Source organism: Diabrotica undecimpunctata, chromosome 9 (genome assembly GCF_040954645.1).
Source record: "Diabrotica undecimpunctata isolate CICGRU chromosome 9, icDiaUnde3, whole genome shotgun sequence".
Taxonomy (NCBI): Eukaryota; Metazoa; Arthropoda; class Insecta; order Coleoptera; family Chrysomelidae; genus Diabrotica; species Diabrotica undecimpunctata.
Genome location: NC_092811.1, coordinates 32,427,843 through 32,451,421, shown reverse-complemented (window position 1 = coordinate 32,451,421; position 23,579 = coordinate 32,427,843). Strand labels below are relative to the sequence as shown.

At 33.2% G+C, this 23,579-nt stretch overlaps 1 protein-coding gene across 1 annotated transcript in view; it reads left to right on the top strand.

Moving 5' to 3' along the window:
• Positions 1–23,579, top strand: part of LOC140449781 (ATP-binding cassette sub-family C member 4-like) — a 92,090-nt gene that overhangs the window by 20,581 nt on the left and 47,930 nt on the right. The window contains exons 4-7 of the mRNA XM_072543128.1: positions 1,486–1,712; positions 14,459–14,615; positions 14,667–15,905; positions 21,701–22,037. Coding sequence (XP_072399229.1) covers positions 1,486–1,712; positions 14,459–14,615; positions 14,667–15,905; positions 21,701–22,037 — 1,960 coding nt within the window. The remainder of the gene's footprint in view (positions 1–1,485; positions 1,713–14,458; positions 14,616–14,666; positions 15,906–21,700; positions 22,038–23,579) is intronic.

Sequence of the window (23,579 nt, the reverse complement as noted above, 5' to 3'; positions counted from 1 at the left end):
TAAATGATAACATTGTAACAAAAAACATTGTTTTCTACGAAATATTTCGTGATATTTAATATCTTATATACTAAAACTCTAAGCCCTTTTCTTGTCCACCACTTTACTCAAAAACCATATTAGATAATTAAAATATTTTTTCGGAATATTATTAGTATTACGTATGAGATTGTCAAGATATACTTTTGGTACAAAAATTCACTTCCGGTTTTGAGATGACCGGAAGTTAAAATTTACTTTAAGTTTTAGACCTCACAATGTATATATGGATCGAAAGGTCTCGTCGAGACGAATCTAAATATGTACTTCCGGTTGCGATCCGTCACCGGAAGTGACCCGAAACGCTCATAAAACGTCAAGATAGAGCAAATCTGACACCGGATTCGTGATCAGCATGCAAAATTAACTGCTAAATGATAACATTGTAACAAAAAACATTGTTTTCTACGAAATATTTCGTGATATTTAATATCTTATATACTAAAACTCTAAGCCCTTTTCTTGTCCACCACTTTACTCAAAAACCATATTAGATAATTAAAATATTTTTTCGGAATATTATTAGTATTACGTATGAGATTGTCAAGATATACTTTTGGTACAAAAATTCACTTCCGGTTTTGAGATGACCGGAAGTTAAAATTTACTTTAAGTTTTAGACCTCACAATGTATATATGGATCGAAAGGTCTCGTCGAGACGAATCTAAATATGTACTTCCGGTTGCGATCCGTCACCGGAAGTGACCCGAAACGCTCATAAAACGTCAAGATAGAGCAAATCTGACACCGGATTCGTGATCAGCATGCAAAATTAACTGCTAAATGATAACATTGTAACAAAAAACATTGTTTTCTACGAAATATTTCGTGATATTTAATATCAGATACTAAAACGCTAAGCCCTTTTCTTATCCACCACTTTACTCAAAAACCATATTAGATAATTAAAATATTTTTTCGGAATATTATTAGTATTACGTACGAGATTGTCAAGATATACTTTTGGTACAAAAATTCACTTCCGGTTTTGAGATGACCGGAAGTTAAAATTTACTTTAAGTTTTAGACCCCACAATGTATATATGGATCGAAAGGTCTCGTCGAGACGAATCTACATATGTACTTCCGGTTGCGATCCGACACCGGAAGTGACCCGAAACGCGCATAAAACGTCAAGATAGAGCAAATCTGACACCGGATTCGTGATCAGCATGCAAAATTAACTGCTAAATGATAACATTGTAACAAAAAACATTGTTTTCGACGTGAAATATGTCGTGATATTTAATACACTTTTTACTTGCATTATTATTGATGAATGTTATGTATATTCTTGCTTATATTGTTTGTATTGATCTCTTAATTTTTCTCGCAAAATAAAAATTTCATTTAAAAAACTCGATGTCAAGTTGGTCCGCTAGTTATAATAGTATCTAAATAATTTTCAACATTAAACATAAATAATCATTTTGACCTATTTCTAGGAAAGCAGTTAAATTGGGACCAAACGCTTGGAATCATGTAACTGTTGGGAAAATTGTAACTTTGATAACGAAAGATGTGTTTGCATTCGAAATGGCATTGATATTTGTAAACGATATGTGGATCGGTGTCATCCAAACCATAATCATCACAGGCGTTATATTTAATAGAATACAATGGTCTGTCTTTGGAGGAATTGGGTTTTACATGTTGACTATTACATTGCAATGTAAGTAAAAAAATAAATTAAAAAAGAGCTCTTTGGAAAGTTTCCAAACTTCTATCAGTTGTTTTATATAATGTCAGAAAAGATAGAATTTAATTTTTCTTTATTATTATAAAATAATATACGAATATGCCTAAGAATAAAAGCACGAACTGTAAAAAAATTAAAAGATTTAGTAAAACCTTCTAATAGCGACCATCTTTAGGGAATCAAAATCTGATCGCTAAAGAGGAGTGATGGTTTAAGGGAGAACATAGAAAAATTAAAGCAACTGATCTAAATTTTACCTTTATTATTTGTATATTAAGTATAAATTTAATTAATTGTAATTTCAGTAGATCAGAAACATAAATAAACACAATGACATTAATTTAAGCATATTGCACCCTCAGTGCAAGACTGCAGTAAGTCAGAATAAGTAAGTTTCGAGATAAAGATGATTTTGTTTATTTTCATGCTAGTATAAGTGAAATAAGACACAATTTTTAAGAAAAATTAACATTTAATTATGATTTTGCATGCTTTTCAGACTATATTACATTAACCAAAAATAAAAATTTAAATAAAATAATATTAATGCTAAAAAAATTAGGAATTTCAAAGTTGCAACACTTTTGCACGGAGAAAATTGTAAGAAGTGACAGATTTTCTGCTAGTAAAAGTGTCAATATTTTTATTTAAATTCAAAACAAAAAGATTATAGAAATAAAAATATGCAAATCAGGCTACCTTGAGTACAGTGATTAACAAAAGGATTGAAATTCAGTACCTTAATAAAAGTTGGGAATTACTGGGGGACAATATGATAAGACAATCACCCGAAAGGTTACATGAAGATTTAATACAATTTGGGATTTAGTTTTTATAGAACAAGTTTTCTGAAAATAGATATTTTTAACCTGTCAATATTGTTAATACACAAGTTTTAATATAACTCTTTTGCCTTTCATAAGAAAAAAATTCTTTTTAGCTGTAAATAATTAGTCTTAATTTATGTGTTTCTAATCCAATCTAAAAAATAAATGGTCAAATGACATCGCACACATTTTATGAAAAATATAATGTCACACAAAGGACATAAAAGTTACATGAATAGATTGGCCTCGTAAACCTTTGTTTAGTGTCTCGACCGTTAATGGATTACGTAGACACGCTGTATATTAAAATTAAACATCACAGATATCGATATTAAAATAACAAATATGTTACTTTTTCGTGCCTTTGTTCCGTGCAAAACTGTTGTAACTGTTATATTAGAATTACAACAGTTTTGCAGGGGATAGATATGCATGTTTACAATCGAATTCCATGATTACTTCATTTTCATAAAATTTTGAGTTACTGCAGTCTTGCACTGAGGGTGCGATATGTTGCATACTTTTTTTGAATACACTGTATACATAGTATTATTTTTATCTTTTCAAATATTCGGAAATATTAAATGATTGCTTTACTTTTTAATTTATTTTCAAAATTTTATTAAAAGCTTAGAAATACTGTGGACAGACAATCTGACGCTTACACAGGCTTCAGATGGGCTTGATATATTCAACACTATACAAACTTTTTGTTCTTCTTCCTCAGATCCAGAGTTACCAATAATTTCATTTATTACTTCAAATCCGTCGTTGATGGTCAATTCTCTACTTCCTGTAGGCTCAATCGTTTTCATCACTATCAATCAAGGCAAATTGTTCTAAATCAACTAATGTATTGTAACGATAAGACTACCAAAGAGAATTGAAGTACTATTGTAAAAATAATACCTCAATCAACCATGGAAGCTTATTGTCTATACAATGATCTCATCGCACACTTGGCAGAAACAATTTAATAGTCTCGAACACCATAGAAATTTAACTGCGAACATTCTTTGTGTTCGTCCCAAAAACCGACAGGCCGCGGTTCCCGACGAGCAACGAACGAACAGCTGGTAAGCGGTCCGTCCCGTCGTACAAATTAACGAATATAGCATTCACAAACGGTTCGCGAACAGTTCTGCTCGCATATGTGTACGCGCCTTTACAAGTTACAATACGCAAAAAGTATTTTCAATTCCTGCTTAGGCCGGCTCGAATTAATATAAACCATTTTAAAGTTGTTTATTTATTTCGCAGCTGCGTATGTTGCCCGATATTCTTTGATTTATGTCGCCCGAAGTACTGCGTTTTCAAATTAATAATTTGCGTCATAGAAATAGGATATCTACGTCTTAGTTTTCTGTTTTGTTTATTTCAGCATTTGTTTATTTTCAAGTTATGCGAACGAATTTTTAATTTCGTCATTCTTACTTGGGTCGCTGTCTGCACAAGTGTGGATGAATTCTTACTTGGGTCGCTGTAGCCTTAGTATGAATCCAAATTCACCGTCGAATTTGTAGTTTTCTGTTTTTGGCCCCTTTTGTGGAAATATGTAGCAGTGGAAGATAAATTATGTAGTATACCAGAACATGGTAAAATTTTGAAGCAGTACATAGGGTGTGCCCACTATGTGCAGTTGATTTGATTCCAACCTCATTTTGTCGTCTCTGATCATCATTGCAGTCTAGTTTCTGATCATCATTGGAGACAGTTTTCTTTTGTTCCTGTTCGGAAATGGTCCATCTAGTTTCTGCCCCGGAGATGTTAGCAAGATTTTCAGAAGTTTAAGTGCAAAATTTTATGTGAATTAAAAGATAACACTTAATGTATTAATTTTCAAATTAAATAGACATTTTTTATCTAAGTAACAATAATTGCTTTCATTAAAATTTAAAGGATTTATAATAATTAATAAATTATAAAATTTTAGAGTTTGATTTTAGCTGTCAATTTGTGTGTTCAGTTTTTTTTTAATTTATTGTTAACTTATGAAACCACGTTTTATTATTTTTTTAATTTTAGTTTATTTTATTTTTAAAAAAGGTTAACCTCCATGCCATTTTGAAAGACTTTGTAGCAATCTCCTTTGTAAACAGATGAACATGTAAGTTTTTTCTTTGTATTTGTGTATTTTACAACTATTTTTATATAATTTTTTTTGTGTCATCTGTATTTGTGTAACTGTTTGTGGTGACACAAAAATAAATGTTAAATTTTGTTTCTTAACATTTGTTTATTTTTTTTTAACTAACCCTTTTGAGTTTTATTTGAAAAAAATATGTTTTTCATTTTTAATAATTATTTCGATAGTTACAACTAGCGGTTATAATAGTCTTAATTAGGCACCTCGAAGTGGCGCTCTTTATAAATTACTAGAGGTGTTTCCTGTTTCTTTTTATTTTGTCCCAAGAGATTCATGACCGTTTGTTTCATATTTTTGTAGTGGCCCCAATCCAACCCCCTTGTATTTTACTTATCCACGACCCCAGCTCTCCTAACAAACCCTGAGTGCCGTTCGCACAAGTAACGATTGTTTTGCTTGAACTATCTTCGCCCCTAGTAGTTTCTGTCCCCAAATTTCTACCCCCAAAATCTTACCCTATGGTAGGTAAAATATTTCGTTACAAAAATGTCACCCAACGTGTAAGGCGTTTGAATATCTCTGCACCATAAGTTGTCTTAAAAAAGTAAGACAGATTCTTTTCACCCAAGCCAGATTTTTTTTCAATTCTCCCCCGAGTCTTTCTGCCATGTATATGAAACCCCGTCCTTCTGATAGTGCCCCGATGTCTCACAAACAGTTTGTTTATGTATTTGTATTAAGATATGTATTTTGTATCGACATATGTATTGTTGTTTTTTCTATGTAATGTACTGGAAATGTTTGTATATGTATTTTATGTGTATTGGTAAATGAAAGCAAATATTTTGAGATTGAATATTTAAATATGAATTTTAAATGAAGTATTGATATTGAATTGATTTTTAAAAGATATTAACAGTAACAAATACTATCGTTATTGTTGCATTTATTTTTAATTGATTTGACATACTTTACAGAATAATCGGTTTTTGTAATTTCAGTTTGTTCGGTCATTTTGAGTAGATGTGTGTATTGTTAGAGTGATTTTTCTTTGAGCTGATGAGTACAGTTGAGTTTTGCCCTTTTGTCCCAGTTGTATTTGTATTTTGCCCTTTGCCCCAGTTGTGTAGATATGTTTTGCCCATTGCCCCTTGTCCTAAGCCATTTCATTGTTTCCTTCTAGACCATCTTTGACGGTGTCTTAGATGCCGCGGGTTAGTAGGAGATTCTGAACGAGAGTTAGTCCCCTGTGTCCCCCTTTATTTGTGAAAGAGAAGTAGTCCCCTGTATCCCTTTTGTTCCCTAATTAATCATCTTTGACGGCGTTTTTGTATGCCACGAGTTAGTAGGAGATTGGGTTCCCCTCGAGTCCCCATTTGTTTCCCTAATTAGCCCTCTCTGTCGGTGTTTTTGTAATGCCATGGGTTAATAGGAGATTGTGTTCCCCTGAGTCCCCTTTTGTGTATCCTGTCTTGTATCAGAATGATTACAAGAGTAATACTCGTGATCGGAGGTGCTATTTAGTTTTGCCTAGGAGCAGTCTCATTTAGTTTTCAGAACAAGAGCAAGGTGTTTTATTTTGTGTTATTTTGTATAGCTCACTCAAAAGTCAAGTTTTCAATATTATTACTATTTTTGTATACCCCTGTATGTGAATTTTATCAAGTCTGTTGTTTTGTATTCCCCTGTATGTGTAGTTAGATGAGTTTTTGTTTTAAACCATTTTTTTTTGTTACATTGTGTATTTGCTTTCATCCAAACATTGTTTTAGTATTTTTGTATGCCCCTGTATGTGAAATTCATTGAGTTTGTTTTGTTTTAAACCATTTTTTTTTTCAATTATATTGTGTATCTGCTTTTATCCAATTTTTCGTTAAGTCAAGTCCACTGCTACTATTTTAGAATTTTTTCCAAAGTTCTAATTCGTTTTTTATGTTGTCTTTGAAGTAGAAATATTTCCGTCTATTTTCTGAAATCGAAATAATGCCTATTTGGAATGTTTAATAAATGCGAATTTTTATGGTCGTATTTTGAATGGTAAGATAATCGTTTGTTTATTCCCAGTCCGTCTTAAGTAAACATCCCATAAATGTGAGAAATGAATTTTGTTTATGTCCATAAATTATTTCGTGTGCATAAGGTTGTCCTTCTTTTAAGTGTTTAGATAATTTCTTGCGTTTTTAAAATCAGCTGAGATATTTTGATGACCAATTTCCGTACGAAGTATTTTCGTGAGAGAAATTAAGATTTCTTTCTTTTTATTTTTGAATGTTTTAAATCGATATGTTTTGTCTTTGTGTCATTGTTGCTCGTCCTGAAATCTACGGATATAATTCGTCAGATAGATATATAAGAGTTGTAATAGATTTTCCTATTTCAATAGTCCAGACAATGTGATGAAAATTTTTTTTAAACCCTGAATAATAAAATGTTTTGTCCGTGTTTCTGTGTTGTCTTTTGTGTTACAAGTAGGAGGAAGTGATGATGCGACTTCGTTTTGTCCATGGCTAAGGCCGATTTGTTAGTGACATAGAGCGAAAGTATTGTTATTTTTCTTCTGTCTGTTTAGTCCCGTGTTTCCCCATGTTTTCCTTAGTTCTTTTTTGTGTTACAAGTAGGAGGAAATATTGATACGACTTCGTATATTCCTGGCTAAGGCCGATTTGTTGAGAATATATAGCGGAAGTATTGTTATTTTTTCTTCTGTCAGTTAGATTTGTGTCTTTCCGTGTCTTTGTGTGGTCAGATGTTGTAGTAGAGGTGTGTTAGTGGTCAGAAATGTATTAGTTTGTGATTTGAGTATTGTGTTTTTGAAATATCATGTCGGACGTACAGGCACGTGACCTGGATTTGTGTATCCTTGGATATTTCTGTTGTTGTGTAAGAGTGCCTAGGAGCATTCCCCTTTCCGTGAATTATTAGAAAGGATAAGCCTTTCTATGTGTTGAAGTAAGACTATTGGCTTAGTCTCAATAGCATTCCTTCTTGTTGTAGTGTTTGTGATGTAGTGTTCATGATTTGTCAGGAGCGGAGGTACAAATACTTGCATTGTCCATTGTGACGCTCTGATATGCTGAGGTGAAAATACCTGGCCGCCTATTGTAAAAATATTGTGTATGTCGACTGTGAGACCACGTTCGTGAAATATCTAAAGTATTTCTAGTACTACCGTCGAATGACCCACAAAGAATTCCCCAGTCTTATGTTGTGACCCTGTTCGAGTTTTTCTGAATAATGATGAACATTTCTTTGTGATTTGATGAATATGTTGGATTCAATTATCATCTGTATGATGAGGTTTATTTCTTGATGTTGCCCCTTTATTCCCTTCCCAAACTGTGTCTTTAACCTTATTAGTTGTCATGAGAGGAACGGCTAGGGCGATGAGTTTTGGATTCGTCCGCCAGGTGACCTCTTGAGCTTTTAAGGAAGATAAGCATTAGTTTTTGCCTTGTGTATATATATATTCTTCTTCTTTTCCCTTCTTGTCATTGAGTTTGAGATTTGTATGCCCAGTTGAAAGTTTTCTTGTTGATGACGGACTGTAATGATTTTTTTCCCTTTGGAAGTTTATAGTGATTCTTCTGTCCCCTTGGAGATCTTTAGTGATGATTCTGTTCTTTTAAAGTGTTGTCGTAACCTTTTTGTTTTCTTTGAAAGACTGTTATGATTTTTTGTTCCTTTTGGAAATATTAGTTTGAGAATGAACTATATGACTATCTATTATGGTTTGTATGCCATGCGTCCCTTTTCTTCTCCTTTTCCAAGATTGTGTATTAACGTTTTGGATTTATTTCTTCTTTTGTCCTTTTGGGAGTTTCCTGACTTGGAAATTTTCCGCTGTGTCGATCCCGGAGGATATTCCTATGGAACTATTGGCCATCCTGTTTTCTTTTGTTTGTTTAGTTTAATTTTCAGCCAGTGGTTGGAAATTCATTGGTTGAATGTCATTTTCAACCGTGTTATTATTGTTTGATGCTATTTTGGTTATCTATCTAGTGGGTAACCATAGCGAAGCTTGCGTAAGCTATGTTGTTGGCTACCTGCCTTTGTTGAGCTGGAAGCACCCCTTTTTTCGCTTCCAGAAACTTCAACACTGGTCTGTTCCACATTTTTGGTTAGGCTAGAGCCATGTTTGTAGAAATCTGCCATTTTGTCGTGCTTGAGAGCCAACGAACTGTACTTGGCGCCGATTCTTCAAGTCGAGCATCCAGTTTTATTTTTTAATGTAATTATGTTAGTACCATAAACAGTTATGATAAATAGTTTTTGATTATGATTTTTGTATGTCCTTTTTTTGTTTTGTTTGATTCGCTGAAGTCATGATGTATTGTTGCAATAGTTAGAAAATGCTACTGTTGTTCCAACCTGATTGTTGTTTGCCCTAAACGAAAACTTTTCCTCTTTGTCCAGTTTTCGCTCTTACGTGGGGGTATTGTAGCATTTGTAAATTTCTTCAAATCCCCTCGTATATGTAATATATTGAAATGCCCTCATATATGTTAGAAAATCAAAGAATATTTTTTATGTTCCTCAGTTCCTATCTTACAAGTTACAATACGCAAAAAGTATTTTCAATTCCTTCTTAGGTCGACTCGAATTAATATAAGCCATTTTAAAGTTGTTTATTTATTTCGCAGCTGCGTATGTTGCCCGATATTCTTTGAATTATGTTGCCCAAAGTACTGCGTTTTCAAATTAATAATTTGCGTCATAGAAATAGGATATCTACGTCTTAGTTTTCTGTTTTTGTTTATTTCAGCAGTTGTTTATTTTCAAGTTATCTGAACGAATTTTTAATTTCGTCATTCTTACTTGGGTCGCTGTCGGCACAAGTGTGGATGAATTCTTACTTGGGTCGCTGTAGGCTCAGTATGAATCCAAATTCATCGTCGAATTTGTAGTTTTCTGCTTTTGGCCCCTTTTGTAGAAATATGTAGCAGTGGAAGATAAATTGTGTAGTATACCAGAACATGGTAAAATTTTGAAGCAGTACATAGGGTGTGCCCACTATGTACAGTTGATTTGATTCCAACCTCATTTTGTCGTCTCTGATCGTCATTGCAGTCTATGGAGACAGTTTCCTTTTTTTCCTGTTCGGAAATGGTCCATCTAGCTTCTGCCCCGGAGATGTTAGCAAGATTTTCAGAAGTTTAAGTGCAAAATTTTATGTATATTAAAAGGTAACATTTAATGTATTAATTTTCAAAGTAAAATAGACATTTTTTTTTCTAAGTAACAATAATTGCTTTCATTAAAATTTAAAGAATTTATAATAATTAATAAATTATAATATTTTAGAGTTTGACTTTAGCTGTCAATTTGTGTGTTCAGTTTTTTTTTAAATTTATTGTTAACTTATGACAGCACGTTTTATTATTTTTTTGATTTTAGTTTATTTTATTTTTAAAAAAGGTTAACCTCCATGCCATTTTGAAAGATTTTGTAGCAATCTCCTTTGTAAACAGATGAACATGTAAGTTTTTTCTTTGTATTTGTGTATTTTACAACTATTTATATAGTATATTTTTTGTGTCATCTGTATTTGTGTAACTGTTTGTGGTGACACAAAAATAAATGTTAAATTTTGTTTCTTAACATTTGTTTATTTTTTTTAACTAACCCTTTTGAGTTTTATTTGAAAAAAATATGTTTTTCATTTTTAATAATTATTTCGATAGTTACAACTAGCGGTTGTAATAGTCTTAATTAGGCACCTTGAAGTGGCGCTCTTTATAAATTACTAGAGGTGTTTCCTGTTTCTTTTTATTTTGTCCCAAGAGATTCATGACCGTTTGTTTCATATTTTTGTTGTTGCGCCAAACCAACCCCCTTGTATTTTACTTATCCACGACCCCAGCTCTCCTAACAAACCCTTAGTGCCGTTCTCACAAGTAACGATTGTTTTGCTTGCCCTATCTTCGCTCCCAGTAGTTTCTGTCCCCAAATTTCTACCCCCAAAATCTTACCCTATGGTAGGCAAAATATTTCGTTACAATATATGCAATCATACTTTTTTCTATGGAATACTGATTTTCAAATTGATATTTCTGGCAATTAAATCTGACTGCATCCAAAAGTGGTCTTATTTTGAAGTATCGATCTTTGGTTTCGTCTGTAACTTGGCTGTTGTTATTGCAGTGTATAAATCTTCTAAGACGTTAAAATTGTTTTAGTGGCATAATATCCTAAATTTGGGATATTCTACAAAATGTCGCCCAATAGTCTTCTACTGCTGGTAAATTTATTACTTCCGTCAATAATAAAATGGATAAGAAATCTGTTATTTTACGGGGCAAAGAGTTGATTGGTTTTCCTTTTACCGTTCAAGCTAGACTGGTACACGATATGTTCAATAGCATCAAATTAAAACAACTTGTTAAAGTACTCCAAAGACGTAGCTACCTAGCCACTGAAAAATTGATGTGGATCATAAATAAAAGTAGTTGTAATATCATTTTCTGTCTAATTGAAATGGGTACGATCTCTTTTTGCTTTTTTTCTTCGTACAACTTCCTCTTCCTCGTTTACTCCTTCCTCCACACTTTCTCTATCTTAATCTATTTCTTTCTTGTATCAGAGTTTTCAAAAATTTTTCGTGTTGCTAATGATTTTCTTCTAAATCAGATAAATCGGAAATATCTGAAATATTTGGATTTACCGCAGTTATTGCAAGCGGTTTTTTCTTCCCATAAAAACATGCAGACCTGATTGGTTTAAATTTAATAATAAAAAAATAGTTTTCTTTGTAAAATCTGCAACAAAAAAACTTGCTATAAACTGGCCTTTTACCTAAATAGTTTTTTGAATGCAGATTTTACCGTTATTTAGGTCTGCTATCAATGTAAATATTTAAAATGTTAAAGTAAGGAACCTTTATATTCAATGTAAAGCCAAAATATTGTACAAAAAAGTTTTTTACTTACTTTTGTGGTGCAATATTTATTCGCTTTCAAGCAAAATATACGCACACGTCTGATAACTTCCGGCCATATTTAATAAAATTTCTTAAACCTTGTAATAGATGGCGCTGCCAGTCTTACCACTAATAAAAGACATTGTAGTTTAAAGGCAACCTTTCTAAATAGGGTATGTAAACCACTATGCTATTGAAATTATCGTTCAAATTTAATGTAGCCAAAAAGCTACAGGAACAGATACAGGGTTAAAGATGAGCATGCTAGCGCGTCTCACTGTATTAGGCCATCATTAACCCGGGGTCACCCAGGTGTAGTCTAATGATACCCCCACCACACTTAGAACTAGCATAATTCTATGGCTAATACACGGATGTTTTATTGGTTACCTATAGCTTCCTAAAACATGTTGCCGTTGGGTATTCTGAACCAATTTCAGTTGTAAGTTGATCGTCAAAGTGAGTACAGTGTTATGCAATCCGATTAGACCCTACCTGGGTGACGAAGACACAATTTTAATTTGCAAGGTAACTAAGACAATTTTAATTCGTGGCGTTATTTGTTGCACATAAAAACTTTTTTCTCTAGAATAAATTACGAAAAAGAACAAGCCAAACTATTTGCACTTTGGAAGGAAATCGAAGATGATGAGTACGAAATTATGGACTCCGACGATGAAAACGAAATTGACCACATAAGTATTCAGTCTGATGGTGAACAAAATAAAAAATTGAGGAACTAGAAGTATTGAAACCTGAAAATAAGCGAAAAGAAGATATAAACTAACCTTATTATTTAGGTAGGGATTCCAAAACAAAATGGAGAAAACACCATAGTAATAAAGCAGTTAGAAAGAGGGCAGAGAACATAATGCTAAAAACGCTTAGACTCTTTTATATTGCTGGCTTCTTTTTTTTTATGAAGAAATGCTTGAAGGTATCACTTTCTGCACCAATGTATTGATAGATAAAAAAACGATAGCCTACAAAGATAAAGCATATTGTAGCAGGACCAATATTGTTGAAATAAAGGCGTTATTTGGCCTTCTCTACCTAGCGGGTGTATATAGAGATGGTCATCGTAATCTAAGAGACCTTTGGCAAACAAATGGTACAGGAGTCGATATATTTCGTTCAGTGATGGCACTCAATAGATTTACATTTTTATTGCAGTGCCGACGTTTCGATAATGTAGACAATTAAAAAAAAGGAAACAGTCTGATAAATTGGCTCCTATTAGGGCAGTTTTTGCAAAATTTGTCGCAAATTGTCAACAAGCTTACTCACCAGGACAGTACTTGACTATTGACGAGAAGTAAGAGTCTTTTCGTGGGAGTTGCTCATTCAGGCAGTATATTCCGAACAAGCCCGCGAAATACGGAATAAAAATTCAGGCCCTAGTAGACTCCCGTACTTTTTATGTTTTTAATACGGAAATTTATGCAGGGACCCAGCCAGATGGGCCGTACCAAATAAGCAATAAACCTATTGATATTGCCCAATGACTGATAGCACCAATCTCTGGTAAAAATCGAAATATGACTTTCGATAATTGGTATACCTCTTACGAACTTGTGAAAATTTTGCGTGAACGACATAAATTTACTTCAGTAGGAACTCTGAGAAAGAATAAGCGAGAGATTCCCCCGGAATTTATACAGATTAAGAACAGACAACCACAGTCCTCGGTATTTGGATTTTAGGAACATATAACTATGGTATCTTTTGTACCAAAAAAAGGGAAAAACGTGATTTTATTATCATCACTTTTTTTCATCACACGTTTCTATAACTTTACAAAAGGAGGCGTTGATACGGTGGATAAGTTGACAGGAAGTTACAGTGTAGCTCGTAATTGTAGAAGGTGGCCACTAAGAATATTTTTTTTACTAATGGGCACAGCTGGAATCAACAGCCAGGTAATTTACAGAACAAACACTATTGACTATTCAAAGAAAAGTCGTTTATTCCTGGAAGATCTGGGATTAGCATTAGTTACGCCAATTACGGAAGAACGAAAAAGTAATCCGCGACTTACAAAACATTTACGATCCAAAATAGTTCAAGTTTTGGGAGAAAGCGACCAAGATCCACCGAAAAAGCAACGTACGGGACGTGGACGATGTCAAAAGTATTCCAGAAAATTTGACTGGAAAACTAAACAAACGTCCGATCAATGCCAAAATTTTTATTGTTTAGATCACCTTCATCGCATTTGCGACGAATGTATCCAGTTTCGGGACTCCTAACTTTTTTCAAGTTTGGATATCCAATGTCCTGCTTTTTTATGTTTTTATTTGAACCTTTTGAAAAACTTTTTTGGAATATCTCTTATTTTGAATCATTATCTTTTGTTAGTGAATTTTTTGTGTATCTAGTGTTGTTTGTTTGTAGGAATTTTATTAATTTGTAAATTTTTCCTAATACGCTGTCAAATTTAATCCAGTGGTAAAAACTGCTGCTATTTATGAAAAGTTAGATAGTCAAATAAGCTATTTAAAAAAATAGATTCGTGTTCGAAATGTTTGTTGAGTTTTTCCAATTAATTTTAAATGGGGTCAATAATACCCCACTTGGGTTATTATACACACATTTTTCACCTGGGTGACGCCGGGTTAATATGTTTTCTCCTTGAATTCTAACGCACAAGCAAACGTTTTGCATTGTTAGTTTTGTCAATTTAACGAACTTAAATGAGATTCCAAAGTATACCATTGCATTATACAGTGCAGTTCTTTTAACACTGTCATAGGCTGCTTTAAAGTCTATGAAGTGATGGTGTGTATCTATGTGCGTGTATTTGGTGTAGCTCATCCGTAGTACATAAACAACTTTCTTTCGACCGACCGATAAGTGATATTAATAAATTAATTTTTTTTTGTATTTTTAGTGTTTGTAGGAAAAGTAGTAAGCTCAAAAAGAGTCAATGCTGCTAAAAGGACTGACGAAAGACTGCAACTGACAACAGAAACTATAAGAAATATAAAAAATATTAAAATGTACACTTGGGAAGACTTTTTTACGACAAAACTGAACAAATTAAGAAGGTAAGACACTTTAAATTGTTATCTTTATGAAGTAATCATTACATTTTTTAGGTTAGAACTGCAGAAATTATCTCCGGTCTTCTATTTAAAATCTTTGGTGCTAATTGTTGGATCCACAACAACGAGTCTTTCCTTTTTCTTTATGATCATGACGTATATATGGTCCGGCCATTTTATAGACGCAGAGACAGTGTACTTTATTCAGGCGTGCTACCAAAATCTAAAATCGTTTATAACAGTGTCGATCCCAAGTGGTATAGCTCAATGTTCAGATTTAAAAGCATCCCTTCAAAGATTGTCACACTTTTTGAAACTAGAGGAAGTTGTTGATAGACGATCACACACTATTTCACCAAGAGTGTACATGAAGCATGTGAGTGTGAAAATCGGCAAGAAAAATATTCTTAATGATATCTCATTTTCAGCCGGGAAAGGAGTCAATCTTATCACTGGAAACACTGGTAGTGGTAAAAGTTCAATCATTAAAGTTCTGCTGGGTGAATATCAAGTAAGTATTGGGCAAATGGCAATTAATGGGACCATTTCCTACGCGTCAGAAGAACCCTGGCTTTTCCCGTCCACTTTACGACAGAACATACTCTTTGGGGAACCGTATGACGAAAAACGGTACAATGAGGTACTGAAATTGTGTGCTCTTAATATAGACCTAAAAAATCTACCAAATGGCGATAAAACCATAGTGGGAGATAGAGGTATTAACTTTAGTAAAGGCCAACAATCCAGAATTAATCTGGCAAGAGCCATTTATCGTGTTAGCGATATATATTTAATAGACGAGTGTCTGGCTAGTTTGGACTCAAAAGTAAATTATTATGTATTTAGGAACTGTATTATGGACTTTTTAAAAGATAAAGTAGTTATTATGGTATCCAAAAACATCAACCACATCAAATTGTTGTACGGAAAAAATACGCTAGTTGTTGAAGATGGTCGAACGCTGTCTTTGGAAAAGCAAAAAAAAACATTGGACAAAAGAATTACTTATTTTATCGACGATGTTGAAATGAACTACTTTGATGACGATATTGATGTTACAGAAGAGGATATACTTGATGACGACGCGAATGAACGGACTCAGCTGATTGGGGGAGATAAAAATAAGGAAAACAATTTGTATCATGAGGAAAAAAAATCTGGCACTGTAAGCTTTAAGGTTTATTTGAGATATTACAAATACGCCGGTGGTATTATCATGTTAATTATTTTAGCAATTATTTTTATGGCAGCTCAAGCAGCTTCGACGTACTCAGATAAACTTGTTAGCAAATGGTAAGTACTTTTTTAATATTTTATATTAAAATAGTCTTTAATATAAATGTGGCTTTTGTCTGTTATCCTCTTTAAAAGTAAAATAAAAATATAGACAAGAAATATACAGCACGATTTCTGAACTAATTTGAAATATTTTTTATGATAAAATTATTATAGAGCGAAAACATTTATAAATATTTTTTCAAACTTAGTAAACAATATGATTTTCAGGAAAGTCATACTCGATGGCCTGGTCGTGACTAACTAACTTGGAAGAATTTCATTTTTATCGTGCTATTAGTGACTGGCAACACTGCCTCAATTTCGCGCAAATTGTTAAAGTAAATTCTAGATTAATAGATACATTTTTATCTGGATTTATTAAATCCTTCTTCTTCTTCTTCTTCCTTTTAATTAAACTTGCCCCTGTCTGTTTTTCAATGTGTCTCCAGTACCTTGTCGTTCTATCCTTTTCTTGGTCTTCCTTGATCTACCCCAGTCCAGAAAAAAAGCTAAAAAAATCTTATACAGATATACAAAGGTGCTAAAAGGTATTTAATGGGTAGTTGAAATAGACAGGTTAGGGATAATTCTAGAAATATAGTTTGGATTCTAATCAGAATACTCCAGCGAACTATAAGTACCCAGACTAATGGAGTACATAGCAGCCGGATTTAAAGACAAACAATAGACAGGCGCAGCCTTCCTAGACGTAAGAAAATCCTTTAATAGATTCTGGCATAAAGAGCTTATTTACAGAATGAGAGTCTATGGATACAACGTGGGGATGACCAGATTGATTTCTGCATACTTAAGCAACCGAAGCTTCAAAGTTCGATTAGGACAGGTCCTGTCCGAACTCTACTGTATAGAATATACACCGCCAATGTTCCAAGATTCCACCTGTAACTCTACTTAACCTTTATGCTGACCACACAGTGATAGCGACCAAACATAGAAATGTATATATAACAGTAAACAACCTGCAATCAGGGTTAGACAACATCGAAGAATGGAGTATACAATGAAAAATTCTTGGAAGTAATAGTAGACAAAGGATTGCCTTCAAACAACATGTAGATGCTACAATACAAAAGGACAACATGGCAAAAGCGTCTAATAAGAAGAACCGCAGGTAGGAGAAGCAAACTAAGAACGAAAACAAAGATGAGATTAATAAATAACATCATATTACCGATACTAACATACGCATCTCTCGCATGGGGACACATCTGTAAAACAACTAAGAAAAAGATCCAAGCGGCCGACCGACCGACTCTTGTAACATATTGTAGATATCATACTAATATCAGTAATTTCTTTCGTCCAATCAGATTCTTTGGTCTTATTTTGACCCTTCAGTAAATTTTCTCCTTTGATGGCAAGGAGAAGATCGTCTTCTTCGTCGTTGTCAGAGTCAATATTCATGTAATGAACCTCTATTTCTCTGGGAATATCATTCGAAAAGCTTTAGGTCTAAAAATCATCCTCATATAATATGTCATTGTCAGTTTAATAGACAATCTCAGGTAGAATAAGTACCACCGATACATCTTTATAAGTGAAACTCGCTAGGAAATTTGAAGCTAAAGTGAGTGTTTCATAACTTTTTCCATAAAATCCAATGGGACTTATAGGCGGCAATTCTTGAAAATCCAGTCTAGTACAAATATTGAACCTAAAAATACAAAACCGAATAAACATATTTGATCTCATATAAACCCACTGTACTCAAATAAAAACAGGTCTATTTTGTAACATAATAACCACAATAATAAAAAAACTCTTTTACTGTAATACTGTGATCAAAATCACAAAATAGCAAACACTTCAACGATTCAACAGAAATAGGCTTCTAATTACTACGGCAAAGAAGGATAGGAAGAGGAGCGCCACCTAGGGTATAATTTGTGAAAATCTAGTAGAATACTTACTAAAATAACCGGACATATAAATGGAGTACCACTCTTTTGCAAGATGTGTCAATACTATGCTATTTTTGCTGTTGTACTCGGACGAGTACTGTGGGACCAAATGGGTTAAAATTGTTTAAAAAAAAACTAAGCAAAATCAGCTGTACGTCATCACTGATCAGCTATCCCTCATATTAAATACAAAAAACCATTGGTACCTCTATTTGTCGACTACGAGAAAGCATTCGATACCATAAGAAAATGTTAAGGATTTGACAGAATGCCAAATAGACTATCGCTACACCAACATAATCAAATATATCAGCCAAGATGCTACAGTTAGCGTACAACTATCTAAACAAGAAACAAACACATTCTGTATACAGCGAGGAATACGGCAAGAAGACACCGTCTCTCCAAAGCTATTCACGACGCTTTAAGAACATACTTGTAAGAAGGCACATCTGAACGGGCATGGTATTAACATAAATGGAGAGAAGCTCAGTCATTTGAGATTTGCAGATGACATCGTCCTTATAGCCGATCATATGGATGATGCAATATTAATGACGCAGATAATGACTACTCTGGTGCTAAATCGAAATATTGCTGTTAATGGAGGGGATATTGTGAAAACTACATCGTATAAGTACTTACGACATGAAATTCGCTTGAACAGAGATAACCAGAAATGTGAACTCTGTAACTGATTAGCCTGGACAGCGTTTGGTAAATTAAACTATGTATTTAAATCGGATCTAAACATATGCCTCAAAATCTTTGACCAATATGTGTTACCTGTGCTCACTATGAGGCGGAAACATTAACACTCACAAAAAAGGTAGTGAATAAGATTGGCGGGACTCAGAGGGCTATGGAGCGCCAGATGTTGGGTGTCTCTCTGAGAGACCAAATCCCAAACGAAGAAATACGTCGTAAAACAAAAACAACAGACGTCATCGAAAAAATCGCGTCGCTAAAATGGAATTGGGCAAGACATATTGCCAGATTATCAGACAAACGTTGGACAAAACGTATTGTCGAGTGAAAACCAAGACAAGAAGTAATATGGAGCAGAGGAAGCCCACTAACTAGATGGACTGACGACCTGAAGCGTGCTAGCAATAACCGGATGTAAGCCGCACAAAACAAAGACAGAAGGAAAGAGCTGAGGGAGACCTATGTCCAGTAGTGGACGCATACCGGTTGATGATAATTAAGACGATCCCTCATATGAGTGGCTCAGAACCAGAGGTGACTATACAACAAATTCACTCTTTTGAGATAATTGAGGGTAAAGTTAATCGGTTATATAAATTTCTAAATAAATTAACGTTACTACATTTTGGGGTTTTTGTATAGGAGAAACTAAAATAAATTCAGGTAGAATAAAGCAAAAAAAATATTTCAAAATTAGCTTTATTTTTAAAGAAAAAAGGAAAATAACTTTTTATAGGCGTTTTTCGCACTAACAAAACTGAAAAGTATTTTGAACCGAAAAAAAAGTATTACTCCGTCTCTTCCTCTTACTCTTGAATCTGTGTTACACCTGTATCCATCTCATTGGTACACTTGGGAGTTTTAAAATAGTTGTGATAGATATGGGCACGTCCTTTAACAATGATATTAGATCTTTCTTTTTCTCTACTGTTATTCCTCTTCCTTCGAGAAATAATAAATCTAACTTCATGTATGGATTTGTTGAAGGACTAACTATCAGTGTTATAGTTATATTTTATATACATTTTTCTAGGCTCAGATTGTCGTAACTGAATCCAGGATATTTTTAGCCATTCTAGTTTTTCTCCTGTAATTGCTTTCTTTCTATTTACAATGTCGTGCTCCAATTTTTTGGTACTGAAAAAATCATTTTTTTTTCCATTTTGTGAGTACAACATTTAGGCTCCTTTTTCTTTAAGATGTTTATTATGTTTATCCAGTCGTCTGGCATAAATATATTTTCGTGATATTTTTTTTCCTAGTCAATGATACCAAAATTTTGATTACAAGTTGAAAAATTGTGTCCAGACACAAAAAATTTTAGAATTAGTTTCTTTACATTGCTTCTTTGCATTTCATTAAGAATACCTAAAACGACTTTTATATTTCTATTCTGCCCACCACAACTATCAGAATATAAATTTAGGATGGATGTTGTTTCAGGCAAAAAATAAATATAGTTGATCAAACATGAGACAATCTCTTGGGCACTTCGCGAAGCAACACTTTCGTTCCATACAAACATATGCCCAATGTTTTCAACTTCATTATGTAAACACAAATTGAAAACCCACATTTGTCATTTGTAATAAGCTACAGATGTAGACAGAACTGGTACTGGAAAGGTTCTCTCTAGATCAAAAACTGCAACATGTTTTTCTTTTTTTGCTGCTTCAGTTTCTTTCTTCTTTAATCGCTTCACAACTTCTGTTTTTTTTTTTTGGTGTAGGTCCCTTTTCACTTCAATCTTAGTTTTCTCTTCCCCTTCATTTAATATTTTGAGCAGAGTTTTAAAATAGTCGCATTTTTAACATGTGTCCTTTTGTGGCCTGTCAAACGATAGATTAAAAGGAAAATTAAAAGTATCTCTAAAGACAAAAAGAGACAATGGTTTCTTTTCCACAACTTCACAAGATTTTTTATATTCATTATACATTAAGGACATGTTTAAATTTGGAGGCAAATAATTTTTACTTGTGTGATGCCTACAATAATGTGATTCATATACTGGAAATTTGTTAATAAACTCCATTAGGTACTCTGCATCATCTCTATTTCTCTTATGATGTGGTGCATGTATACCACGTTTATCCGAAATGGAAGTTCCCGTATTGCTTTTCTGTTTAGAGCATTTGTTATTTTGCCATCGATAACATCTAAGACGTTTCTAAAAAATTCTTTACATACTTTGTGGTCATTTCCATTTTCATCTTGTAATCTGTAACTCCTCGTCTTCTGTTTTGTTGATATTTCCTTCTTTGTATATTTTCTTTTTGCAGGTTCAACAGTAATTTGATCAGAAAGAAAAGCATCTTTGGATATCCCATCTAGCGAAGAAAATATTGAAATATTTGCTTTTGACGATATTCACTTACTTTATCCGAGCAACTTAGATGGCAAGTTCTACAGCAACTTCCTGGTTTGCATACTTTTGGACGAACAGTCTTACCTTTATCTGAAACATGTTGTTCCCCCTTCATAACTTTTTGCTTTCTTACGAACTTTTTGGACAACTTAGGATTTGACTGCCGTTTTCGAGTGTTGGATGGCGTTTCAGATGTCACATGGTCGTTGTCATTATCTGAAATAAAATAAAATAAAAAAATTGTATACCAAAATGAACTTTAATAATTAAATTAAATTAAAGCCTATCGTGAATCATCTAATTTCTTCAAAAATTTCATGATAAAGTAGAGCCAGAATAGCCTATACAACAGTATATTAAAATACAGTTTTTTAAAGAAATATTATTAAAAAATCATTTTGTCTTATTGCGAATAATACTAAGTACATACCTGTTGTCTCACTATCACTTTCACTAGGCTTATACTCCTCTTCTTCCTCATGAAAATCGGACAAAAACTCAAATCACTCAACGGCTCTGCCTTCTTGAATGCTGTATAGGCACGTCTGGTAGTTAACGAAAGTGACATTCGTGTTTTGCAATATTTTTAATAGATGGCAACACGGGTTCTAAAGTTATTTGAAGTATAGGCATGTGTGGCTTTTGTTTAGAAAAAAATATAATTTACAGAGTTGCACTGAACTTAAAAATTACAACTATGTTGGATAGGTACATCTGGCTCTGAGTTTTCAGTATTTTTTACTTGACTGGGGTATTACTAGATATAATAGAGATGTTCTTAACATTATATTATTTTAATTTTATTTTTCTTTTAGGGTAAACCTGGAACCTAGTATTACGAATTTAGCTTTCGCAAATAAAACCGACACTGAAGAATATATCAATATCAAAAATAAAAGAGACAATTTAATTTTGATATATACATTTTTGAAGGTAGTGACGGTAATACTCGCCTTTGCTAGAACATACATGAACTTCTTCTTTGCTATAAGAGCTTCTCGAAATCTGCATCGCAAAATGTTGAAGTCCGTCGTAAACGCTTTCATGAGCTTTTTCGACAAGCACTTTATGGGAAATGTTGTGAACAGGTTTTCTAAAGATCTGATGACTATGGATGAAGTTATTCCTTTGAACACATACGAAATATTTAGGGTAAGTTGGTGAAAATTTTAAAATATTATCCCACTTTTAAATTTCACAACTTTCAACTGTTTTGTCACAGAATGGTTGTTTAGTGACTTTGACTGTTTTCTATTTGAAGACAAGAAATCAATAATGTGGTAAGTGCCAAAAATCTCATTTTTATTTTATACCTTTAAAATGTTCCAAGTACCATAACCAACAACCTATACAATGCACTACAATCATATAAGAATGAATGCTGGTGCTACTTCTAGAAAGGACACTAAGCAAAAGAAAAGGCAGAAAAAAAGAAAACTGGAGAAGAGTACCTACTATACAAAGAAAAATAATAAAATAGTTCCTGCCAAGCAGCCTCCTGAAAATAAAGTTAGTCAAATATTGTTTTTATTTTTTTTGCCCAAATTGAAAAGCGAAAAAAGCAAGAGAAGTATAAGGTACCTATGAATTTGGTAAGAATGATGACAACAGCTGTAAAGAAAATACAATTTCTTGTTACATTAATGAACCGTGACGCATTCTTCGATTTTAAAGTTGCTTCTGAAAGTTCAATCAGTACGGGCAAAATACGGGATTAGTTAAAATACAAGAAACTCTGAATAAATTGGAAACTTGGAAAGCAACAAAGGTTTTAAAGAGAAATGTTACAATTCAAGCTATTGCAGAAATGACTCTTCCTAACTTGAACTGCCAGAGTAGAATTTCTGAAGAAAAAAACAAAACTTGTTGGTAATGGTTCCCTATTTGAAGAAAGAAAATAGAAAATTTTATGAAGACCTATTTAATACCAATACTCCTTAGAACTTAAAAAGTTCGCAAAATTATTTAATGCACAAAATAATAATTCACTTGAATAAACCTATGTTTAATTTTGAGAAAGTTATTTCTAATAAATTCATTGTGAAAGAAAAAAAATCGATTATTTTGAAATATTCATTTTGGAACTTACCAAATTATTTATTTCAAGTCTTCATATATTATTATCATTATCATCCAGCTTCTGCCGCAAACAGCTTGATATAACCCTTTACCTATGCCTCTAGGAAATTATATTTGGCGCAAGTTGCATACAGTTAATGCTCTATTCTCCGTATAGCATCTGTGCATCGCTGTGCAAGTTTCTCTTATTTAAACTGAGTCTGTTTTCCACCAATCTGTTATTACTGAGAAGGGTTATTTATCATGTAGCACTTGTATTTCACCCTGTAAATCATAAGATCAAAAACAGTTTCGAGTTTGCACGTTTACATACCGACTCTATGTGATCAGACCAGTTTAAGTCACTATTAATTATCACTCCAAGATCGTTGTGGGAAGTAAATGAATTTAAGGAATATCCATTAATAAAGTACGGTAGTGATGGGTTATTTTTGCCGATAAGTGGAACAACCCATTTTTCAATGTTAAGCGGAAGTCACCATTCTGAGCACCATTTGAATATTGCATCAACATCGTGTTGAAGTACATAATTGATTAACAGTTGGATTCACATATAATTTCGCATCATAAGCGTAACTGGAAACCTTACTGTTTACAATGAGCAGAAAATCACTA